Source organism: Ixodes scapularis, unplaced genomic scaffold (genome assembly GCF_016920785.2).
Source record: "Ixodes scapularis isolate PalLabHiFi unplaced genomic scaffold, ASM1692078v2 PGA_scaffold12__126_contigs__length_90152505, whole genome shotgun sequence".
Classification (NCBI taxonomy): domain Eukaryota; kingdom Metazoa; phylum Arthropoda; class Arachnida; order Ixodida; family Ixodidae; genus Ixodes; species Ixodes scapularis.
Genome location: NW_024609838.1, coordinates 21,163,324 through 21,187,398, shown reverse-complemented (window position 1 = coordinate 21,187,398; position 24,075 = coordinate 21,163,324). Strand labels below are relative to the sequence as shown.

At 46.2% G+C, this 24,075-nt stretch overlaps 1 protein-coding gene across 2 annotated transcripts in view; it reads left to right on the top strand.

The window, feature by feature from the left end:
* Nucleotides 1-11,493, top strand: part of LOC8043551 (pancreatic lipase-related protein 2) — a 41,278-nt gene extending 29,785 nt beyond the window's left edge. For both annotated transcript variants that reach the window (XM_029985537.3, XM_029985536.3), the window contains exons 8-10: nt 1,475-1,595; nt 2,205-2,378; nt 11,129-11,493. In XM_029985537.3, coding sequence (XP_029841397.2) covers nt 1,475-1,595; nt 2,205-2,378; nt 11,129-11,216 — 383 coding nt within the window. In that variant the 3' untranslated portion in view covers nt 11,217-11,493. The remainder of the gene's footprint in view (nt 1-1,474; nt 1,596-2,204; nt 2,379-11,128) is intronic.
* Nucleotides 11,494-24,075: the final 12,582 nt, after the last annotated feature.

Genomic DNA, 24,075 nt, shown 5'->3' with positions numbered 1-24,075 from the left:
CAATATTACATTATCGTCGAATGTATTTTCTTGGAGTTGCAGAGAACAACCGATCACTGATTGGCCACCGAGGGTTCAAGAGGCCCAGATCGTGGCACGTCCCCGAGTATCTTCTTGTCGCTCAGCCAATGGTATTGTGGTATCAGCAGATAAGAACACCAAAGAAGCAATCACGAAGCAAAAGGAGCGCACATGATAAGCTAGAGGAAGGTATTCGATATATTTCTACGTTGCCCCTGCTTCCTACGAAGGCAGAAGAGCACGAAGACCAAAGTGGCTGAGTTATATGACTCATATGAGCAGGGTTCCGTGTTTCCGGTAATTACCGCTGAACCCCGATAAATAAACACCGAAGTGGTTTTCTTAGAATCAGAGAAATATACCGAAAAATACCAAATTAAAACTGCCCCTAAAAAACAAAAAAAAAAAAACTTTTGTTTTGGGAAAATAAAAATGTATCAGCAACATATGCTGCTTTTTTGTGTGTGCGTGTGCTTGTGTGCGCGTGTGTGTGTGTGTGTGAGCCTGTACACTGCTCGTACTAACTTACTTTCCTGGAGGTTACTTCTTTCTTTGGAAACAGCGTCCCGTGCCCCTTCCCCTTCTGGTCTCTGTATCGGAATGACGTTTTTCAGGTATTTGAGTTGCGGGCGTAAATTTCATGAACCCTGGAAGAAAAGAGAACACGGGGGGGGGGGGGGGATTTGGGGTCACACATTTATGAACATGCAGTTGTTTTATAACATAAGACCCGATTTCTTGCCTGGTACTGAAAATAAACGATGAAAAACATGGAATAAAACAAACGAAAAAAAAAGTCGTAATTTTTCTCACACCATGTGCGAAGGAACGACAGCGATAGCTGCAGGCAGTGCGGGTGGAATGGCGCCGTCACGTACTTGAGGAAGGAGCTGCGACGTGGTTAATTCTCATAGCCGTCGTGGATGGCGTCGTGGATGCCACTGACGAGAGCAACCAGTGCTCCGTGATCTGTTAAGTGAGGGGGTATGCGCGGTGTAAGTTTCTAAAACCATCCAACATTACGCGTAGCAACCGTGGGTGCTGCCAAAGTGGGATTTTGCATAATGCGAGTAATGTTTGAAAACAAGTCTTGCAAGCAGACGACACGAAGATTCTCCCTTCCTCGCACCATTCTTGGCGGGACGCCAGGGCTGCCCTCTTCTCTCTCTTTGCGCGGCACGGCCGACGGGAAGTTCCGACTTCCCTCTCCTCGCGCCAAGTGGGGGGAGAAAAAAAAAAAAGATTTTTCCATTCTTTGCGCGCGCGGCGACGACAACCTACGAGGATGAGATCTCCGCAATGTGTGCTTTAAAACACGTCCGAACTTGACGAACAATTAACCCCGAAAATACGAAACCCTACTTATCACACCCCTAACAACAAAACAAACGCCCCTATATATAATTATATAAAAAAAAACGCGATTGTTTTATTTTTATTTTTTTTCTGACAGCTTATCACTACCTCGTGAACGTCCAGATGTCCAAGGACTCTCGCTCGTCGCCGGTCACCGGAAATTTCTTTCTCACCTTGGAAGGCAGCAAGGGGGAAGCGACTGTCAAGGTAAACCGCAGGTTAGTATTTCTTTTTTTCTGTTTCGCTTCCGCGATTATTTTCCATGTACTCGTTGTGGACGAATATACTTTCCCACCTGTTACGATATCTTTTCCGATTTTTAACTCCCAGTAATCATTTCACGCGACCTATAAAAGTGCGCGGTCTGGGCCTTACGGAGAACCAAAGCCATCACACGTCCTCAGTTTAGGCGACTCTAATCCTGTCCAACGTATCACGTTTGATACGTTTTAGAACTATTTATGACGTATCAAACCTGCAACCAGTTTTTGATACGTCATACATGCATCAAAACTGGCTGCATGGTCTTTTAATCTAGATTTCACGTTCCCTTTTTGTACTTACACCTCATTCAAATTTTAGGAGAGACAACAAGCAAAGTGGTCATCAAGTGCAGGACGCAGGAATGTGAGGCGCTTCAGCATACCCGACAACGATCAGAATAGTAGTTAAATTTTTTGGTAATGACGCATGAATGCATAATTAAGGCTTCGGGAAAACCCCGAGAAACAAGTATGTATGACACTGTCAATTTAAGAAACATAGGGCTAATGTCGTGCCTAAGTCAATGAGATTCCGACATGCAGTGGCGGCAATATTGCTCGCAGGACCGAAGAGCTGTACCCAGGCGCCAAGTACACGTTTCTGGTCACCACGCCCAGCAGGGTCGGGGTCATCAAGAAGGCGTCCTTCAAGTACAAGACGGACAAAATTTTTTTCAAGTCCCGGATGTTCCTGAAGCACGTCGAGATCCTCCCGATGAACAAGCCCACACGGAGAACGTGAGAACCCTTAAGTTGTTTGTTTGCTTGTTTCTAGAAAGTCCAAAGTGTTCGAAAAAAAAACTGATCTGCTATCGTTCTGGCTCCACAGCTGACCTTGATATTTGTTTTAGTGACTAATTTTTGCTCACCGTTTAAAGGTGCCCCGTGGAGGTATTTGAGATCGCCTAAAGCGCCGTTCACACATATCGAGTACGACCGAGAGAGACCAGACCGGTTTTTAAGCCTCTTGCGATCTCTTAGGACCAGCTCCGCTGTAGCGCAATCGGTCCTAAGAAGTCGCAAGAGGCTTAAAAACCGGTCACGCATATGCAACCGAGTAAGACCGAGAGAGACCAGACCGGTTTTTAAGCCTCTTGCGATCTCTTAGGACCAGCTCCGCTGTAGCGCATCCGGTCCTAAGAAGTCGCAAGAAGCTTAAAAACCCTTAAAAACCGGTCTGGTCTCTCTCGGTCGTTCTCGGTTGCAAGAGTGTGAACGGGCCTTTAGAGGCCGGTCTGGTCTCTGTCGGTCGTACTCCGTTGCAAGAGTGTGAACGGAGCTTGACTCACTCTGCTGGCTCTAAGCATCCTAGAAATCCCTAAATCATGACGATACGCGACCGCGATTTCCTTATAAAAAAGTAGTCAAAGATCGCAACACACCAATGTCATCTCTGGCGATGAAAGGACCATGTTCCGAAACCAGGACTACTGCAAGCGAAGGATCCTCGCGCTTCCGACCGGTGGAACCCCGGAGTGATAACTCCAATGCGCGCGGCTCGTTGCCCATACAGCCCAGACTACGATTCAACCTGCAGCGAGCACGCGCCGAAGAGCTAACAACCAGACACGTCACTCCCGAAAAAAAATAAAAGTGCGTTTTTCTTAGGCGATTATTGCAGTGTTACGCTCCCTCTCCGTAAAAAAATTGGCATTTTTCGATTCCTCTTATTTGCTTTTGTCATCTACAAAAGCTCACACATTTTGTAATAGCAGGGTTTGCAATCTCAACAAAATGCCGCGTTTTCATTGGTCACATGTCCTAGCTGCCGGAACAATGTTCCTCTCATCGTTTTAGATTACCTCGGTGCATTCGATCTTTGATTGTTTTTTAATAGCGAAATCGGCTGTGAATCGTTATGCTTTATAGAATTCCAGGGTGCTTAGAGCCCACAGAATGAGTTATCGCCATATTTAAGCGATCTCAGAAACTTCCTCAGGCCACATTTAATGAATACTGGATTAAAGTTCCGATGTAGGCGAGTTGGTTGATGGTTGATCGCAATGTTGGCTTTCTTTTTTTTTTTTTTTTTTTTTTTGCGCTTTGTTTAATTTTAGTTAGATGCTGGATTACATATATTGATGTATACAGCCTGATTACATACATGAGCCCATATGTATTTAAATTATAATGGCAGTAATGATACTCGTAAGCACACAGAAAAAAGTTTGTCTGATTGATTGATTGATATAATGTCGACATACCGGACATACTGTGCGACTCTCAAACTGCTCATTTGATCTGGGAAGCTCCGCCTTCGTTACAACTAATAGCCCAATATAATCCCATGGGCGTTTATCAAGCATGGACATTTCTGCAATCGGTGCTGGTAAAAATATTAAAGTTTCAACGGGGCTTGCTACGCTTTTTTTTACCGCTCTATGATTACGTGACATTGACAGTGATGTGAATGGCTGATGTCATTTTGGAGCACCCTAAAGTTCAGTTTGGAGCACCAAAAACAACCTTAGAACAACTGTGAATTCCGTTCCCATTTAATCTACAGTGAATAACATGTTTAAAAAAAAGTCGAGTATTCCCCCGTCAAATAAAAATACAGTGACTTTTTTGCTGTCACACTGATTTGTAGCTGCTAATGGATTCCTTGCAATGTAATTTTCCCAAACACTCAAATAGCGGTGCAGTCCTGCTTGCACCAGACATGGAAACAAAATATTCTTACAGTATGTATGCTTTTGTTCTCTAGCAGCAGCTGCATCTTTTTTTTTTTCTTTTTTTAATTTTGAAAGTTGCAATAATAATGCGATTTTTATTTCACCTAAACGAAGCTTTCCTCTTTTAGCACACCAACGACCCTTTGCTTGTGAATAGCGTTATGGTTATGCCCAATTTCTATTAGGCAATCAACATGTTTACTTAAACAAAATCCAGTAGATTCCGTGCGTCCATTTATCCGTAGCCAAAGCTAGTCTAGTTTTAATTGAAACTACTCATTGAGTGACATGTAATCTCAAAGAGTCAAAACCCTACGAGAGGTAAAAAGAAAACGAGGGATTTCAAATAACTAATAAACCTAAAAAAAACACATGTATCAACCCTCTCGGTGTACATAAATATTTTTTTATTAAGTCTCAAACCTGAGGAAACAATCACGACCCAACCAATGATGTTCGCAGCTATTCAGGGCATTGCAGTCGTGCATAATAATCTTGTTTTTTTTTTGTTTTTTTTTACTACTTTTCTGCTATGTTGCATTGCCATGTCAACATGCGGCACACTCCAATCTTCTCCTATTTTTTTTTTTAATAACAAATTTTAAAGGGTTTTTTTTTTTTTTTTTTTGAGAACACATTTGTGTTGCAACGAAGCACAGCGCGCAGAATCGCTGTGCCCACACTATACTTGCTTCTCCGCAGTACACCAAAGCATATTAAGAAGCGCACTTGCCAGACGAGTTGGAGAACTTCCGACAGCTATCGTGTTTGATACAAATTTCTAATCGAACAGCACAACCGATATTACAAATCGTTCAAAATGGGCACCTCACATATTGTAAGGATCCGGCAATGTATATAGCGTGATATGAATTAGTAGGGGACATATAAATCACCAAATTGAGCTTTTGGTGACGCGTTGGCGCAAATTCGTCACATTTTGGTGAATTGCAGCATTATGTAGAAGACTAGCACGGTGAACCCATTGGCGCCGTATGACCCAATTGGCGCAGCGATCGAAGTAAAAAAGAATATCGCCGTCTTTGTTTCGTTTCGATACTGCAGTGATATCTGACGGTTATCAACCCTGTTATGACTGCATCACACTCGAGAGGCTAGCTTACGATGGCCCCTGGATAATAGTCATCCCGTCTATAATTAACGTCCTGCCCTCCGTTCCAAAAAAAGAAAACGTTATCCTAATGCCAGAAACTCGAGCAATTCCCTTCCCTGGAATCTGTTCCGTTGGCCGATGGATAACAGGTGCTCTGCTTTGCTTCTTCCAGGAAAATGTTCTGTTGTCGATGGACGATATATCATAATCTTGATCGTCTGTGGTGCGATAAACGACGTAACCTGGAGCCTTGCTCCCGCTCGGAGCCAGAATAGCGGTCAATCTACGTTTAATTAAAAAAATCTCGCATCTTTTTTTTTTCTTTTTTTTTTTATTACAAGATGGCGATACGAACTGTTTCGTTCTATGGTTTCACCAAGCTACGTAGCGGCACTCCGCTCCCCGATTTGCCCGTGGGCTTGCCATTTTGGTGCTTAGCGCAGAGCGGGCACAATGGGCCCTTTTCAAAAGACCATCAAGCAACATTGGCGGTCGCCATTGCTTGGGCACGAAGCGCGTGATTGGATGCGGGTCTTCGCCGAACAGTGACGTCACACTCGTGTCCAATACGTGCTCGGAGTACGTGATCAAGCAATGGCAGACAGGCGAAGGCGCGGGCTCTTGAAAAGGGTCGATTGACGACCATTGCGATTCCGAAATGCGTCGCCCTCACTTTCAAATGTGGTACCAGGAAGCTTGGGCGATATTGTTTTGCTCTGTCGCGTACTGTTTCAAAACTTCTGGACAAAAAACAGCTTTCTACGAGTTCAGATAGAGCTTCGGACAACTGACAACAATGATTTTTGAGCACCAAGCTGGCCGAACGGTGTTACTCCAAAGTGTGGTTGAATTAGTAGTTCTGGTTTTCGCTTGGCTTCCCTCTACAGACTTTGCAGCAGGTCCCCGCAGAACTGATAAACACACGGCACGCTAATCGCGAACTACAAATGTGGTTTGTTTATTTATTTACACGCCCTCAGGGCTATCGTCATTATAGACCGACGCGCTGTTTACAAACAAGCCCGCGTTTGCCCACACCGGGTGTGGGCACTGCGCGTGCGCAGAAACGGAATTCGCGAAATGTGAAGCGTCTGCGCATGCGCAGTGCCGTCGACAGCGCCACCGCAGCTGCGTGACGTCAGGGCCGCGCGTTGGTCTATAGAGGGGAGTGAAAACAACAATAAAACAACAAAAGGCAAAGAGGAAAGTTTCAAAGTAGAAGAAAAATGAACAGTCGAGGATTTCCTGCCTCAGTCCCTGGCTAAGAACAAAATGGTTAACAAAAGGTAGTAATTTTCAGTTTCAAGTTTCTTTATTTTTTTCTTCATACAAGAAGAGGGAGAGGAGGGGTAAAAGCAGTACAAAACTGCTTGACAATGCCCCCTCTTCCTTCAACAGCAACAACAGAGGAAGCTTCCAAAACATTAAAAAAAACAAAAAAAAAACAATGCTCTCAAGAATACATAATCAGACTTCTGATGGAACCACTAGAGTAGGGACTTTTAGCAAACCGTTGCCGTGTTCCATGTAGAGCACTACCAGAGCTTTTGAAACATGCTTTTTAAGCGCGTGCCTCACGGTCATGGTATCACCCGGGCGAGCGCTTCAAAGGCTTCTGTAGTGCGGCACGCGGAACACTTTAACGGTTTGCTAAAAGTTTCGCAAATGCGTTTGTTTTGTGGAGGCTCAAAACAATGAAGGGTGTTAATAGCGCTTTTAAACAATCGATCGTTAACAGTGAATACGTAGACGCCGGAAGGTGGTTCCATTTCAAAGAAGGTTTAGGGACGAATGAATGGTGAAATGCGTTAGTCTTATCCCGGCTTCTTACACCCCATTCCCACCTTTATGATCTGCGGCGAACCAGTTCACGGTCCTCCGCGTGTGGCATGTGCTCGCGAACCAAGAGAGCGGGCTGATTCGTCGATTGCAAAGGTACGTTCTGGTACCTTTAGGTAGCTGAAGGTGTCTTTAAGTACCTAAACGTACCTAAACGTACCTTGAGGCTGGCCGTGTGAATGGGGTATAATACACCACTCACACGGCCGACGCTTCAAAGGCCATATATCTGATGAAAATGCAATTAATGCGAAGGTGCTAGGAGCTGGACAAGAATAACGATAATAAACACTGGAGATGAGGAACAAGGGGGACAACTTTTGACTTGTTGTGTTTGTCCTTTGTCACCCTTTTTTTTCCCCTCTCCGCGGTTTATTATCGTTATCACCATATTTCTGATGTCACTCTAAGGCGGTGACGCTGGTGCTGACGTCACAGCGCTTGCGCAGATGCTTCGCTCTGCGAAAAACTTGTTACTGCGCATGCGCCATGCCCATTGCTCCTGTTTGCAAACGCTTCCGTTTACAGGCGATGGGTTGGCGTATCATCATCATCATTTATTAAGCCTTGAGGACCTTACGGGCATTACACAAGGGGTTAATGGGGTATTGAAACATTGTTAGATAAGGCATATCGGAACAGAAATCAGCACTCAAACAAGCATATAAATAAAAAAAACTATTAGTGCACTTGCAAATGGTTACTTAGATGCGATATGAATGTGGTATCTATCTGGGTCACAATACTGTTAGGCGAGTTATTCCAGTCCGCTATTGTTAACGGCAAAGTGGCGTTAAGAAACGAGACAAATGAAGCGAAGATCGGACGTACACCTTGTGGGGTTTTGCTAGCTACCAACACAGGTGCTGATAGAGTGACCAAAGGATTATCTCAACAGCGGCGGCGATCTCAAAGGAGACGTCAAACCTAGCGCGGTCCCCACATCTCCGTGGCAATGTGGACGACGTTTAGGGCTATTACCGCGGGTCGGTTCGATAAATTACCTCTGTCTGTTCCAATGATCGTCTACCTTGTATCACTTTCTCGATTATAGCGGAAGAGAAGACACACGTACCAGAGTAAGGACAGGGTCCTAGAGCATTTATTAGAACACTCTTAAAATGAACTACAATGTCCCCATCCGAAATGCCCCCCGCGCCGGCAAGGTAAGAAAAAGGTCCTTACCTGCCGGACGCGGGGCTCCGGAGAGCTAAGACCGGGGAAGCATCGGAGAAGTCACCGACACATGTCCTATCGCTTTCGCGGTCACCGGACGAGTCTCTTTCCCGAAAGCGGGAAGACAAGAGGCAAAACCTCCTCGCCTGTCCGCAGTTATCCGCATATCCGCATCCGAGCGGGGGAACGGAAATCGGTCCCCCCGAGAGACAGTGAGAGGAAGGCCCCCCAAGACAGAGGACCCTCCGCCTCACGAACAGGTCGGAGCTCACGGCGAAAGAGGCCGAGCGTTCCGACCCGCGGCCGTTATCACAGCCATCAGGGAAGGGAGACCACAGGAATCCCCACAACCTTTGGGGGCGTTATCAATGCGACGAAATACGCGATTGGGTACCACTTGTTCGCGAATATGTTCTTTTGTGCCACGTTGGAAGCTCAAGCGAGAAAGAAACCTGCATTTGACATGCCTGTGCAGACAATTTATTTGTATTATTATGAAAGCGTTAGTTTTACTTTTGTTCTCAATCGCGTATCACTAGAGCTTGAGCTGGCTTGCTGGAATCAGTGTGTTAGCTGAGACTGCATGTAAAATAAAGCACTGGCGAAGCTATGGCGCAAGAGCGAAGTGGCAGGCGAAGTCGAGTGTTCAAGCGCTTGCGCCCTCCATGCCAGGCTTTCTTTGAAACGGCATTGCCGAACGTTGATTTTCCGCCCATATGTAGCGCTAGCGGTTTGAACCAGATGTCAAAGTGTGATCACTAACCGTTATCTCATTTAAAATATAAGTGATTTTACGAAAATTTCAACGGGGAAATGGGGCCCGTTTTCTACCGTTTTTGGTAACTGGCACCATACTTTCTAAGAAATGCCTGCGTGTCTACTTACTCACAAAACACTTGAAGAGCTAATCATTGCGATCTACAAATTCAGCCCAGCGTATGATAAGGTCCGCCTCATCATTCGCTGAGCTGATTTTCTAGATCGCACAGATTCGCTCTTCGAGTGTTTGCGGGTAAGTATAGACGCGCAGGCATTTGTTAGAGAGTAGAACTCTACGTGTTCGAGCTCTGTAGGCCTCCATTTTCCTACCGAAAATTTAAAAAAAAATCACGTGTAACTTTTGCATGGAATAACGATTAGTACGTGTTGAAACTTTTGCATCTGGTTCAAACCACTAGCGCAAGATTAAGGCGGAGAATGAGAGTTCGGCAAAACGGTAACCGGACAAAAGCTCACCGGACAAAAGCTCACCGGACAGAAGCTCACCGGACAAAAGCTCACCGGACAAAAGCTCACCCGTTTTTTGACAGACCCGGACAAAAGCTCACCCGTTTTTTGACAGACCCGGGCAAAAGCTCACCTCGATTTCTTTTTTTTTTCCTACCCGGGCGAAACACGGGCTGAAATAAAGTGCAGACGCAATGGACATTGAACCATTTTTAGGAGAACTTGTACCTCATCCACCATTGAGTTGCGAATTTTTTAAAAATACTTTGAAAGAACGGGAGTTCGGCCTTTTGGCAAAGTACAAGGCAGATGACCAAACAAAAAAAAAATTGTGCGGGATTTTAGATAGGCTCGGGTTCCTTCCACCACAGCTTGTTCCACAAGAACTAACCACCAGGGAAAAGTCTACCGGTGACATCGCTACCTGCTGAACTATTTTGATTGCACGCATTTCAACGGCCGCTTCCGTTATGCTTCTGTTCCATCTGCGGCGGCACCCAGAGCGAATTCTTCCCTTCGCCTGACTCTGCGCCGACGGCGACCGGAGTTTCCCCCGGTACGGTGGAATATGTACGACACCACTCTTCAAGATAAAGACCGGATGAGCAACACCTGCGAAAGATAGAGTACCGGGTTTCAGAAGCTCGTCCGCCACGCCCATCCAAGCGTCTTGAGGCTGATTGAATGCCTACAGCAAAATCAGGCGCTCGTTGCCACGGCATTGGCAAAAGCCCGGAGAGGTGAGCCCACCGTAAAGCGGGTGCGAAAAATTACTCTGCACCTAGAGAATCGTCTTAGAAATATTTGCAAGGGCTTGCATGTACATCGAGATCTACCAAGACTGCTGGAGCTAGTGTGGGACTGCATTCGCTTCTAACCAATCGATAAATAAACTTGTTTCTAGTAAAATCAACAAACCATGCGCCTGTCAGATTTAATTTATCGTTGCCTTTTTGTGTCGCACGCATGCACCTAAGTTGTCCGCACTCGTGTTAAGACCAACATGAAATTTTCTCGTGGTGAGCTTCTGTCCGGGTCTGTGAAAATATGGGTGAGCTTTTGTCCGGGTCAGTGAAAAAATGGGTGAGCTTTTGTCCGGTGAGCTTTTGTCCGGTGAGTTTCTGTCCGGTGAGCCTTTGTCCGGTGAGCTTTTGTCCGGGATTCCGGCAAAACAGTCTCTTTTTGCAATAAAAAAAAATGGTATTTTTTTTTCTTTTTTTTTACATTTCATAAATAATAAACTTAGTCTAGTACTTTTGATGAATCTTTAACGTGCATCACGCAGGTGATATTAGACACTACTGTTGATCGCCCGTCGCGCACAAGAGTCAATCTCTCTATAGCGTATTTCCGGAAGAAGTTTTCGGACGTAACATCAACTAGTTCAAAGAACGCAGGAAACAAAGTGAAATTTCCATTCTCTTTTCCTTCTCTCTTTTTTTTTTTTTTTTTTTCAGGCAGAGGAGTGACCGAACGCTGGTCTTCTGTCCAGCGGCGACAGACGGCCTCATATCGGACAAGGAGACGGTGCTTGATGCTTGCTAAACGTTCGACACCACGTGCCATAATCACCACAAACTCTATGCAGACACGTTCATGGGGGCAGGTGTCCTCAAGTCTGGCGACGAGATGTTTTGGGTCCTCATATGGTTCCTATATGTGTGACATCACGACCGGATAATGCACGGTGTAAGCTTCGAGTCATCCAGCATCAACAAAGTTGACAGTCTCAAATTGCTCTCATTTTCATTAATAAAAGTTGAATTCATCATACCCAAGTTAGCTTTTGACCAACTCGAGTATGATGAACTCCTACCTGTGATGAATTCATTCCTGTGGTCGGCTTCGGCCTTTGGCCTAGGCCGACCAGCGATACTTTTGGTCACACGCTCAGTGTCGGCCTGGATTCCAACGATCGTGCTTGCATGAACCCAGTGGCGTAGGCAGGAAAGGGGGGAGGGGAGATGGAACCCCCCCCCCCCATGAAATGCTCAAGTTACCCCCCGGTGCCCATTGGGCCAACACATTGAGCCCGCTCGCCACCCTGCTCAGGCAGTCGGTCTTGCACGGGGCACGGAGCAAAGGGGGAGCGCAGACTATCTTTCGGGAGGAATGTTTGTGGGGTAGAAAATGCTCAAATAAATAAATAGGCAATATTTCTTCATTCATGCTTATATGATGGGATGCGGAACTTGATCTCAGATATATAGAGAACGGATATTTCGAAACAATTGTGGGGTGAAGGATGGCGATTTCAAGGCAAAGTATAACAAACTATCCTCACTGAAAAACATAGTTCAATGAAACTACAGTGGACATAATAAAACGCACACATGGTGATAATATAAAACAATGTCAGTGATGTAAGGAATAATAAATGATTTGTAAAAAAACAATTGCTCTCTAAGCAACAGGTTGAGCACGCACACCTTGTGTACTGATCGGAATTACGTTCTTTCGACTAGAAATTACCGCAAAAAAAAAAAGTAATTGCGACTAGTTATTTCAGAAAGCAATTTGCAGGCTCTCTTGATCATTTCATTTATGCCGAACGCCTACATATTAAGATGCAGCCACCTGCGTTCACGGCAAAGAAAAAATAGGATGTCCACAGCTTGAACTTCAATGTTGCGGTGAACATTCAAAAGCACTAGACCTAGCAGCCGCTCATTCGAAGTGGACGCTCTCAGGTGTGTTTTCAACCGTCGTAGTGGAGAGAGCGAGCGCTCAGCTTCTGCCGTTGTTACGCGCAGAGTCGCTATAGGGTTTTGAGGAGACGATAGACGTTTGGAAACAGGGCCTTCGGACAGAGGGCGACCGCCTGTAGCGCAGACGCGACGAGCATTTCATGTTTTACCCTCTTTCATTGGACGCCTAAAATTTCCCCATTTTTGGCGAAGGTTCCCCTCACTTCGTGAAATTTCCCTCCATCGAGACGCCCGTCTCGATGGTCCCTCACGGATGCGATGAAGTCCGTCTTGCTTTCTTCTTTGCATGTCGAGGTGGCGTCCGACGCAATTCGTTATTAGATTGATCTTCTAGTTGCACAGAACATCAGAAACTCAGAAGAGCCTTCATATTCTCACTACGCATAGGCGCAAGGGTATTCAAGTTCGTTTCTACGTTCGGCGTGTGGTTTGCGTGTTTGTGTGTGGTGTGTGATGTCACTTCTCCGAGTGACGGAACGACAAGTTCGGACTGACGACTTTTCATCGCCCCGAGGATATGCCGCTGCTGCCTTTGGACCACACTGCAAGATACAGCGGCCTAGCAAAAATAAGACTTTCTTTCCTTCGGCATCTTGTTCTGTAGATTTGGGTTTTGTGGTTGTTCAGAATTACACTCGCCCTATATATCGGCCCCTACACTCTTAGAAAAAAGGGTCAGTATAGTCCTCCCTAAAGGGAGGAACGCTCTTGACACATATGTTCCTTCAGAAAGGGAGAAACTTTTTAAGCAGGGGAGGAAAAGTTCCTCCGTCGACTGCATCTCATTATGGCGGCCACGAATCGAGCAAATCGAGCTCGGTAAGGCTTAACGAGAACACTAAGTCTATTGCACGAAGCGAGAGGAGCGGGAAATAAAAACGTAACACGAGCTTTCCGCGAACTGTATTTATTTCCGAAGTTTCTTTACCCCTGCAGGTAAAGAAACTTACGTTTCGAAAGCATGCAGTCACTCAGTCTTCTCATCGTCAGCACTGCGATGTTCAACGGAGACAACCGGCACTCAGTTCGCGCACTTTATGTCCTACCTTTGCTATTCCTCGAGCCACAATTCCTTCGTCAACCGTTGCGTCAACCGCACATCACGGAGGAGTGAAAATCATTCGCCCGCAAAACCAAAAGCCGCTCTCAAAAAAAAAAGCAACTCCGAAGCAACCTCTTGGCTTATCTCAGCACGGTAACACGAAATTATGGCGTAGCTGGCGTAGCCGCGTAGCGTAAAAGGATGTTAAATCGCTTGCCACCAGATGGCAGGGTCAAGCAGAGTAAACGCACGTAGCTAGGCTAGGTGGCGCTAGGTACCGCCCAATTCATGTTTTACAAAAAAATATTTTTACTCCTTACGCCACAATTGCGTTTCCTTTTCTTCGGAATCTCTAACACATGTAGACACCTTGCGCACACTACAAACATCAGGTCAACATATATTGAACGCATACAAAGGCATCGCACATACAAACATCAACACAACAACACACTACCCCGATCACTACTACCGAGCCCTTCGTTTCCGTCTTTTATAGTGGTCGTTTTGAACGTACGGAATTTTTCGGTGACTCCCTAAGCAAAAAAAAATATTCCGAACATGTTCATTTTTTTCCAGCAATGTCATACATCTGAGGCTATTTTTAATGGCTCAGGGGATGAATCTCTTATTAAAAAGAAGACGCTCGATCATGCCATAATTATTTGAAAGCCAATAAATCGAGCCGCTCCAATGTGGTTCCAAGCCATGAGTTTGTTTTCCCGCATGGCCCTTCGTAGCCAGTATTTATATTGTAGTGTTCGTTTTTCTATTTGTGCTGTTCGCGCAAAGCTGCAATTGCCGTCTTGAATTAATCTCTGTAGAGCGGATATCCACTCAGCTGGAAGTGATGCTTTACGGGCACAGAAATCGCTTTTCGATCAACTTGAATGCAGTCAAAGCCGCGACTTGCGACAACTGTTAAGTGTACGGAGCTGCGCCGTTGCGAGCTCGAAAACTTCTAGCGCTCATCCCAGCGCGCCACTTAGAGGGCAGTTTCTACAGGAACCGTAATATATTTAAACAGTAAAATAAAGGATAGCGTTTTTTGTTTTTTTTTTCGATTTTGCCTGTCTTTTTTTTTTTATGCTAAACTTCCATTATAAATATACGTACTTTCCGTCATACTTTCGTAGTGTTGTCTTTTCCCCAGAGCGCAATCGCTCTCGGGGACCGACAGTCACATTGGCCACTGTACGATAGCAGCTTACCGTTCAGACCAGCGTTCCAACATGACTATCCACACGTCGATCGACTGCACCTAAACCCTCAAGTGGTTTTAAACTCTTTAATGTAAAGCGGAATGTCATCCTGCGACACCCCGGCCCCTCCGATAACGGCCCGACCAGCGGCATCAATGCCCGACAGTTTACGTCATCTCATCTTGTTGTTACACCACTGATACGCGAACACACGGTCACATCGGCGATAATTCCAGACTTCTGTTCACAACCCACAACACTGCCATCACGATGTCGCTGACACGAAGAAATACAGAACCACGTTGACGATGCTGCTGACACGCAGAAGAATCACGTTGAACGCCGGTTGGCACTCGGCACGGGACAACGGAACCGAACTCAGCACGGAAGGCACCCAGGCAGCCGGCAGGAAAACCTGCCTTCCTTGGACGCAGTTCCCGCGATTTCCATAACGTCGAAAACGTCGAAACAGTTCCTCGTGGTTTCGCTGCTGTAGTTCTGCGTGTGTCCCGCAAATTGGAGACGGCCGTCTTACCCAGTGTATGTAGCGCTGCTGGCACTGCTCCGGAACTTCGCTGTTTCTAGCGGCTTCGTTAGCTCGTTTGATAAAATTAGTGGTAAAAACGTCAATGCAACAGAAATGTTCTGCACGTTTGGACTAGAAGACGGAATTACAGGCGGCCTTCGCTGCCGCTGAAGCTCAATGAACTCAACATTAATTTATTAAACAACGTGCGCGATGTGCTCGAAAAACGAAACCGAAAGAAGATGGGTCGGGAGGGCGAAAGCTTTCTCCGGTCTGCCTGGAGGAGGAAAACGTCTCGGAGAATAATAAGGACTTTAATTTTCCTTTCATCGGTCTGGGTTTGTTTATGTGTGTTTTGGTAAGCAAAAATTAAAAGAAAAACTTTACGAAAAAAAAAAAAAAAAAAAAAAAAAAAAAAACCCACTTTTCTGGGGATCGAACCGTTGACCACTTGGTCAGTAGCGCGATGTTCTACCCCTGCGCCAACTGAACAAGGAGGAACTCGCGCTCCTCCTTCCATCTGAACTGCCGTTCCTCCCTTCTCTGGGCAACTTGTCCGCAACAAGGAGGAACGGTCGCTTTTGCTACCTTTCTCCTCTCTTTTTTCTTAGAGTGTAGTGTTTGTGCGAGGACGGTTGCTCTAATTTTCAGCGTCAAGATTTTTTTTTTTTTTTGCTGCCTAATTTTTTGTGACAGTATAGCCTGTTGGTAACAGTCAGGCGGCGCCAGTAGAGTGAGAGGCCTAAGGTTATACTCTGCCTCGGTGTAACTTGGCAAAGGGTGTACGATAAGCCCCCCATTGCATGCCGGCGGCTTCCGATATCCGCTACGTATACGAGCGCAACGCACACATATTGGAGCTTGACGAGGCGAAAATGCACTTCAAGTAAAGTATTGTTTCCTAAACCTACTCGAAGTAGTACTTTAAGTACAATGTACTTAAAGCACTCTCCAACACTGGGAAGCACTGGTAAGGACCACATGCTCGCGCTTTCAGCATTTGCTGCGTCTGGATTTGAAGGGGCCCTGCAAAGCGCTTCTGGCCATTTTTTTTTTTTTTTTTTAATTTGCATTACGGTCGCTCTAACTACCGAGTGTGACCCTAGCAACACATTAAACATAAAATAAAAAAATCGGACGTATTTCGAACATAATAGGTGAAATAGGTTAGAATTTTGAGCACATCTTTTGCTGACGACGTTATTGGTCTGAGCCAATAGAGAACCTAAACGACAAAAGCGTGCAACAACCATGTGCGATCTTCTTAAATGTTGGAAATTAACGTCTAGTTATGAAGATGTGAAGGCCCCAAAAATTTACAGGTGTTCCAAACAAAAGCTTGAGTGAGAGTCACGTTCTTGAAGGGTTCAGAAGGGGTCACTTGCGCCTATTCAGCCAGTCTTTCCTATATAATTCTATGTCGTCATTATCTGACGCTCTAGACCAGTGTCGTCACTGAACGCTGGTGTATGACAGTGATAGGCACGCCCATAGGCGTAGACTACAGGGGGGGGGGGGGGGTCATCGGGGCTCGTCCCCCCCCCCCCCCCCCCCCCCCCCCGGGCCCGGGCCATGATCCTTACCGAGGCGCTGTTTACGTGCCATGTAACGAGTTTGTAGTAGTGGCATGTAAACAAAATAATGCCCACGTTGCCTTTATTGACAAAATACGTGGGAAAGGGGATCCCAGCGTACTTTCGGGGGGCGGGGGGGGGGGGGGGGTAAGGGTGCTTTTCCGCGCAAAAGCACCCCCTCCCACCCGGCCGGAGAACTCCTCAGCCTGCGCCCCCTTCCCCCCATCCTGGGAAAATGGAAAGTCTACGCCGCTAGGCACGCTTTTTGAAGCAGCATTCGGTTATTCGGTTTTCTTCGTCCTTTGCAATGCCCCTAGCTTTAAAGGGGCGGTGCAACAATTTTTGTACTTTGCGCGAATACCGCTTAAAACGGATCCCCGACGTTAATGACCTATGAAACACCCGTTTGTTTTTCACCGCAAGCAATAGAAGTTCCGGAAAAAAAATTAAAGAAAAACGAGCACCGTTCACCCCCTCAACTCGCATGCAGCCAGAACAAGCGGCCACCTGTTCTGGAGCCGATTATATGCCGCCAATGTTGATCATAGCCACGCGCTGGGGTTGGCAAAGCACAGGACACGCGTTGAGTTCCAGACATTGTTATGGCTCGGCTATCGTGGTCGTTGCAGCGATTGAACATGGACCAATACCGGAATGGTTCTCGAGCTAGTAATTATCACGAGCCCAAATCAAGTGCCCACGCAATGCTCGGGTCCAATCTATGAATCGCATTCAAATATCGTAATATGGGGTGTACTGCGATACCCACGTTACGTCATCAAATTTTGCAAAGGAAAATGATCGGTTTTGTCCTTGAAATTACACCGCACAAAGGAGTTTCTTGGACAGTGGCGTTGCGTGTGAGTATCCTTGAGTCCCAGGTGTGCCAGTAAGCTCGTGCAAAGTGAAAAACATTCCAATTGAGTATCGTTGCACCGCTCCTTTAACGAAGTATAGCGAAAGGGGATGTCCAAATTGTAAAGTTGTGCAGTATATATAGCAGCCTCGCGATGATATGCGGCAGCCTAATAAAATGCTAGAGACGCATGACTGATAAAGCACAGAGTTGTAAAATGAGTCATGTAAAACCGAATATAACTTACGCCTCCCGAAAATGTATTCCCTCCGAAGTTTTGAGCTCGTGCAATCCGATGTCCAAAAGTGATTCAAATTAGAAACATAGTGTCTGCTCTTCCCGATATTTATGTGTAATTAGGAACATAAATTCACGTATCTTTATTAGAGAAATACGGATCATAACCAACCAATTAAGTCCTGACAGTTAGGAGTCCGACGTTTCAAAACCGGTTCGGTACTTTCACCAGGGGCAACTATTTGCACGTGGAGAGCTGCAGCTTCTTTTCCATTACGGTGTGTCGTTGGCTTCCTTCATTTTTAATGCAAAAACATTACCTGCCCCATGGATCGAACCGACGTCATCAGCTTTAAAGCCGAGCCAAACGGTGCCTTCCCCCGTCCCAATGTCGTGTGTAGCAGGAATCTTATGGATAGGCTCCCATTGGCTGGAGCGCGTCATCAAGGAACGAGGCTCCCATTGGATCTCGTGCGGCGTAGTTCCAAAAAAAACGCCACCAGAGTAGCGCTCTCCATGGCGGTGCAGCGCACGCAGCAGCCCGGCCGCCGGAAGGGGTGCGGCGGTGCGGGCCTGGCCGCACAGCCCGCTCGGGCAAACTCCGAAGAGGTTGCACGGCCGAGCTCAGCGAGGCGACGCCACTTCACAAGAGCGCGCGCTCGGCCGTCGGCCAACGAAACGAGGCCGTCCACGCTACTACGCCGCAGACGAACTAAGGGAGCAGAAGAACGACATTCATGATTTCGCCTTCACAACTCAGAAGTGCTTAGATGCCCTCGGATTTTTTTTGTTTTTTTTTTTGTTCTTCAAGTGCCCTATAAATGCAGTACATGCAGAAAGCAGCAAACAAGAACTACGTGCTCCAGTTCTCCAGATAGTCCGTTGACATACGCCAATGGTTAAGTGGCTGCCGACCTATTGAGCCCGACCTAGTGAAACATCGGGCTCCTAGATATTTAGGACTCGGTTGGTAAAGGTCACAAATTTTTTACTCTACCGGACGGAGTTCCGTCAAAGTTGTTTACGCTTAAAACCTGCATTTCTATGCATTTATTTTTGCAATAAAGCGTCCTGTATGGGAATATTTAGAAGAATACCAGTTATTATCTCTCTTTCTGCACATTTCATGTATTTGCCTTCAGATGTATGACGTGAGCACACAGTCCTTTTTGGCGTAGCCCGCGACGCGGTGTTTCACTTTGCCGAACAGCAAACAAAAAGGCGCGTTCCGCAGACTCAACTGATGGCGTAATTTTGAGTATCATCCTCCCGTGTCGGTCTCAAGCAGTTATGTGGACTTCATAGTCAAATTTATTGATGACAATAAAAAAAAATTGCTGCCTTGAGAACATAAATGAACGGCCGATCAACCTAAAGATATACATCATAAGTAAATGCATCCCCAAATTATCTGAAACATGATCTGCTAATCTTTACCGGCGTTTTTATCCACAATAGGCACATCTATAAGTGATTCGGGAGAACCTTAAACAAATGTTTTATTTTGAAGCTGATTTAAATAACATATGTGTTCCAGACGCATATTCAACTTCTCAAACATATAGAAGTCTGTTGCTCATTTTACCTGATGAACAAAAATCTTCTATGTCTGTGGGCTGGACGAAAACAAAGTACACAGTGGCGCGTGGCGGAACTATGACGATTGCGCACGCAGACCGTCAAGAAGTGACCAATTAAGTAGCTGTAATGACTAGAAATATTTAAAAAAAAGTAGTGAGGGTGATGTTTATTTGCAAATTGAATTGACCGGCATTTTGACGAGAACAATCCTGAAACGTCGAGCTATGTCGAAAATGTTCACTTCGGGACGCTCTATTTGAGGCCAAATCCGACCTGAGTACGAAGGTGACTTTTTTCTGCATGAATTCGCCTGCATCACGGTGCTGAGTGTAAAAAAATATTGGTCAGGAAAGCAAGCGTTGTGGTTGCCGCTCAGTGTTTCGATAAAAGGTAGACTGAAAGGGTTTGTCCGAAAACTTTCCTGGCATTTCGAAAATATTCTTGCTTTTGGCTCAGTTGCGTCGTGATCATATATACTGTAAAACGTATTTTGTGAACTAGATTTCAGGATATATATGGCGAGGATCTGCCCATTTTCTGATTTTATGTACTGTAATTAATTCCCAAGTTCAAGCTAAGTTTAAGAGCACAGCAAGATTCGACTTTTAATACTGCGACGCAAAGTTGTAGCATTAACGGGTATTTTAGGCGACCTATCAAACTGATAACATCTAGATTCAAGTAAAATATATGCGACTGTCGTAAACAAATAGATGTTGAGTCATATATGTTAATCTAGCTTTTCTTTTACTGTTTCACTGAAATGAAATGACGCACTTCATTTTTGTACCTGAAAATAAAAGTAAATTCACCGAATGATAAAAGCTATATAAATACTCGTTTCACTGTTGAAATAGTGCTATTGCCAAAAAAAAAAAAAAACGCAGAAAATATATTTCAGTTTTGCGGTTCAAACCTATTCGAACCGGTTCGAACCTTTTTTTTTTTTTTTGTTCCCCGGAACTAAACTGGAGCTGAACCGAAAGCCGTGAACCCGAACCGGAACCGAACCGATAAAAATTTCGGTTCGACACCCTGCTCGCAGGCATACCCAATGTTTCTTGCTTCAGTCGCTAGATAGCGCCATACCAAACAGCCATTGCAGGTTGCCTATAGACCTTTCCAAAAAGAGCGCTCTGGCCGCCGCCATTTTGCGAATCGAGCGACCCCTATCAGCCAGAAATTTCTGGCACCCGCCTGAGCTGTGGAAACCCGGTCAGCGTGACTCCCCACCTGCATTTTGCATTCGGAGTTCGCCGGCTTTTCTTGGAAGTTTTTATTTTGTTCGCCTGTTTAGGATGCTTACCCTTTGTATGTTATCTCCCACTGTGAGAACCAGGGAATACCAGGGCTCGTAGCCCGCTCGGCCTTCGCAGGAAACGAACGAAGAGAGCGAACGTCAAGCAGCCCGTGACGCGGGCAGTTCGACGTGCTTAGAGGATTATTTTCGTCGAGATAATCTCCAAAAAGCCTTCCAGGCTGTGTTCCGGGTCTTCGCAAAAACTAGCTGATAGGGTCGGGTCCGGGGTGTGGCGACATAATAAGCACGTTCGTTCATTTGCTATGAAGCTGTGCAAAAAAGGAGCTGTCTTCTACATGTTCCCCAAAACACGCCGGATTCCGTCCGATCGTCGTGAAGTGACTATCGTCGACACTGTATATTGGACATGCTGTGTTATTTGAGACCTTTCTCAAATCCTGTTCGGATAACGCAGCACCGAGGGGTACGTACAATATATTTTTTGTTCGATTGATGAGACTCATTGAATTTTATGTTGTGGGCGGGGAATATCCATGCAGTACGGATATATCCTGTGTGGTCAAATATTTTGACGTTTATAGATTGACACGGCTGAGTTTACGGTGCGTAAAACGATGAACATAAAATGAAACAAACATTCCAGTTGCATTTGTTCTGTCGCGCACGGACTCACTAAAACAGCTTTCATTTCTTTGTTTTTCTTCCCAAAAATAGAGCACTGCTTTCTTAAAGACATCAATAAGTTATGCTCGCCACAGAACACAAGATAAAAAAGAAAACGCGGCAATTCAGCCGCCACCAGCGTCCGGAATTGCGCCAACGCAGGCTGCCACAGCCTACTGACGAGAAACTCCACAGCTCAGCGCAGTCGGGCAACACTGACGTACACTCTCAAAACCAGGGACACGCGCTGTAAATCGCTTCGTTCGAGACTGCCGCTGGAAAGGTCTATAGACCTTTGCAAAAAGAGCGCTCTGGCCGGCGCCATTTTGCGAATCGAGCGACCCCTATCAGCCAGAAATTTCTGCCACCCACCTGAGCTGTGGAAACCCGGTCAGCGTGACTCCCCACCTGCATTTTACATTCGGAATTCGCCGGCATTTCTTGGAAGTTTTTACTTTATTCGCCTGTTTAGGATGCTTACCCTATGTATGTTATCTTCCACTGTGAGAACCAGGGAATAACAGGGCTCGTAGCCTGCTCGGCCCTCGCAGAAAACGAACGAAGAGAGCGAACGTCAAGCAGCCCGCGACGCAGGCAGTTTGACGTTCTTGGAGGATTATTTCCGTTGAGAATAATCTCCAAAAAGCCTTCCCGGCTGTGTTCCGGGTTTTCGCGAAAAATAGCCGATAGGAACCGTGCGCATCTAATTCAAGCCCCGACCAGGGCGCCCCTAGCGGCAAACGGGTCCATCGCATCGGGGAGCTTCTGCCAGTCGCTGCGTTGGTTGTGCCTTGTAGTGGGTTAGCGTTGTAATTTCTGAGATGGCTATTCCGCACCAAGAAAGCCGCAACAATTGCTGTGTGGTCGGCTGCAACAGTACGTCGAAGATCGCACACGGCACGAAGTACTACATCGTCCCTTCGAAGCCGTACGGCCGTACGAGGCAGAGTACTGCGCGACCAGGCTACAGGTGCGACTTGTGCGTCCATACAGGTTAGTGGCGTTTCTTACCTTTCTGTTCGCGCTTTGTTTAAGCTGCTGACGAATAATACGATTAACTTTTTTTCTATTCTAGCGACAATGGAACAGAATCGACACCGACGGCAAACTCTAAAGTGTGCGGCAAATACTTCACCGGAATCGAGAAGCGGAGTGCGGTCGCCCACCTAAGCCTACACTTGGATGTTTCCATCAGTCTACAGGAAGATAGTAGTCGGAATCGCGGAACGGCGCGAAAAAAATCGCCCAGTTATTGTCAAGCTGATTCAGAAATAAACGTACATAATTACCACGGTCCACTCAACGCCAACTACATTTTTTGCGGGCACGCTTAATTTTGTTAGCGGAGTACGGCGCTCCGTGACATCCACTTGTCCGTCGAAACGGACCTCCTTCACGTCGTACACGCGGCCAGATTCACGAAGGTGTATCCCTTCTTTATATTGGTACTACGGAAGAAGCTTTCTAGATTCGTAACCGCCTTAAACCCCGTCGTAATCACCCCGGGAACACTGTCCGCTGTGCTGCTCGTCGCCATTGCTTCCCCCCGATGATTCTGCACCGGCTACCGAAGAAGTTTTCCGGATTCGTAATCGCCCTCTGTCCTCTGTGGTGTTCGTTGCTTTTACTTCCCAATGATTCTGCGCCGACGGCACCGGCTACAGAAGGAACTTTCCGAATTCGTAACTGCCTTAAATTCCTTCGTAATCACGACGGGGACACTGTCTGCCGTGCTGTTCGTCGCCATTGCTCCCCGATGCTCCTGCGGCGGCTACCGCTAGGTCGCGGCGAACAATAGGCGACCGCCGCGACACGGCCGGCATGCTCGCTTCCTATAGGGTCGGGTCCGAGGGTTCATTCATTTGCTTTGAAGCTGTGCAAAAAAGCCTGCTCTCTTCTACATGTTCCCCAAAACGCGCCGGATTCCGTCCGATCGTCGTGAAGCGGCTATCGCCGACACAATATACTGGATATGCTGTGTTACTTGAGAGCTTTCTCAAATCCTGTTCGGATAACGCGGCACCGTGGTGTACGTACAATATATGTTATTCGATTGACGAGACTCGTTGAATTTCATGTTGTGGACGGGGAATATCCATGCAGTTCGGATATCCTGCGTGGTCAAATATTTTGACCTTTATAGATTGACACGGCTGAGTCTACGGTGCCGTAAAACGATGAACATAAAATGAAACAAACATTCCAGTTGCATTTGTTCTGTCGCGCACGGACTCACCAAAACAGCTTTCATTTCTTTGTTTTTGTTCGGTCCCAAAAATAGATCACTGCTTTCTAAAGACCTCTATAAATTATGTTCGCCACAGAACACAAAAGAAAAAAGAAAACGCGGCAATTCAGCCGCCACCAGCGTCCAGAATTGCGCCTACGCAGGCTGCCACAGCTTACTGACGAGAAACTCCACAGCTCAGCGCAGTCGGGCAACACTGACGTACACTCTCAAAACCAGGGACGCGCGCTGTAAATGGATTCGTTCGAGACTGCCGCTAGAAAGGTCTATAGACCAGCGTCCGAAATCTTAGCGCCCAGCGATAAAAATGTGAAATAATAATCTCAAGCGCAGGCTCTTATGAAGAGAGGGGCTGCGCATAAAATAAGGTATTTGCTTTTTACAGCACTCTTGGCATTGGTGTTGTTCTTGGAGCTTTGTGACTATGCCTTTTCGACGTTCTTGCACTACGATATGTGCGAAGGTTTCTAAAAAAAAAACAAAAAAAAAACGGAGTCTCGCAAAAA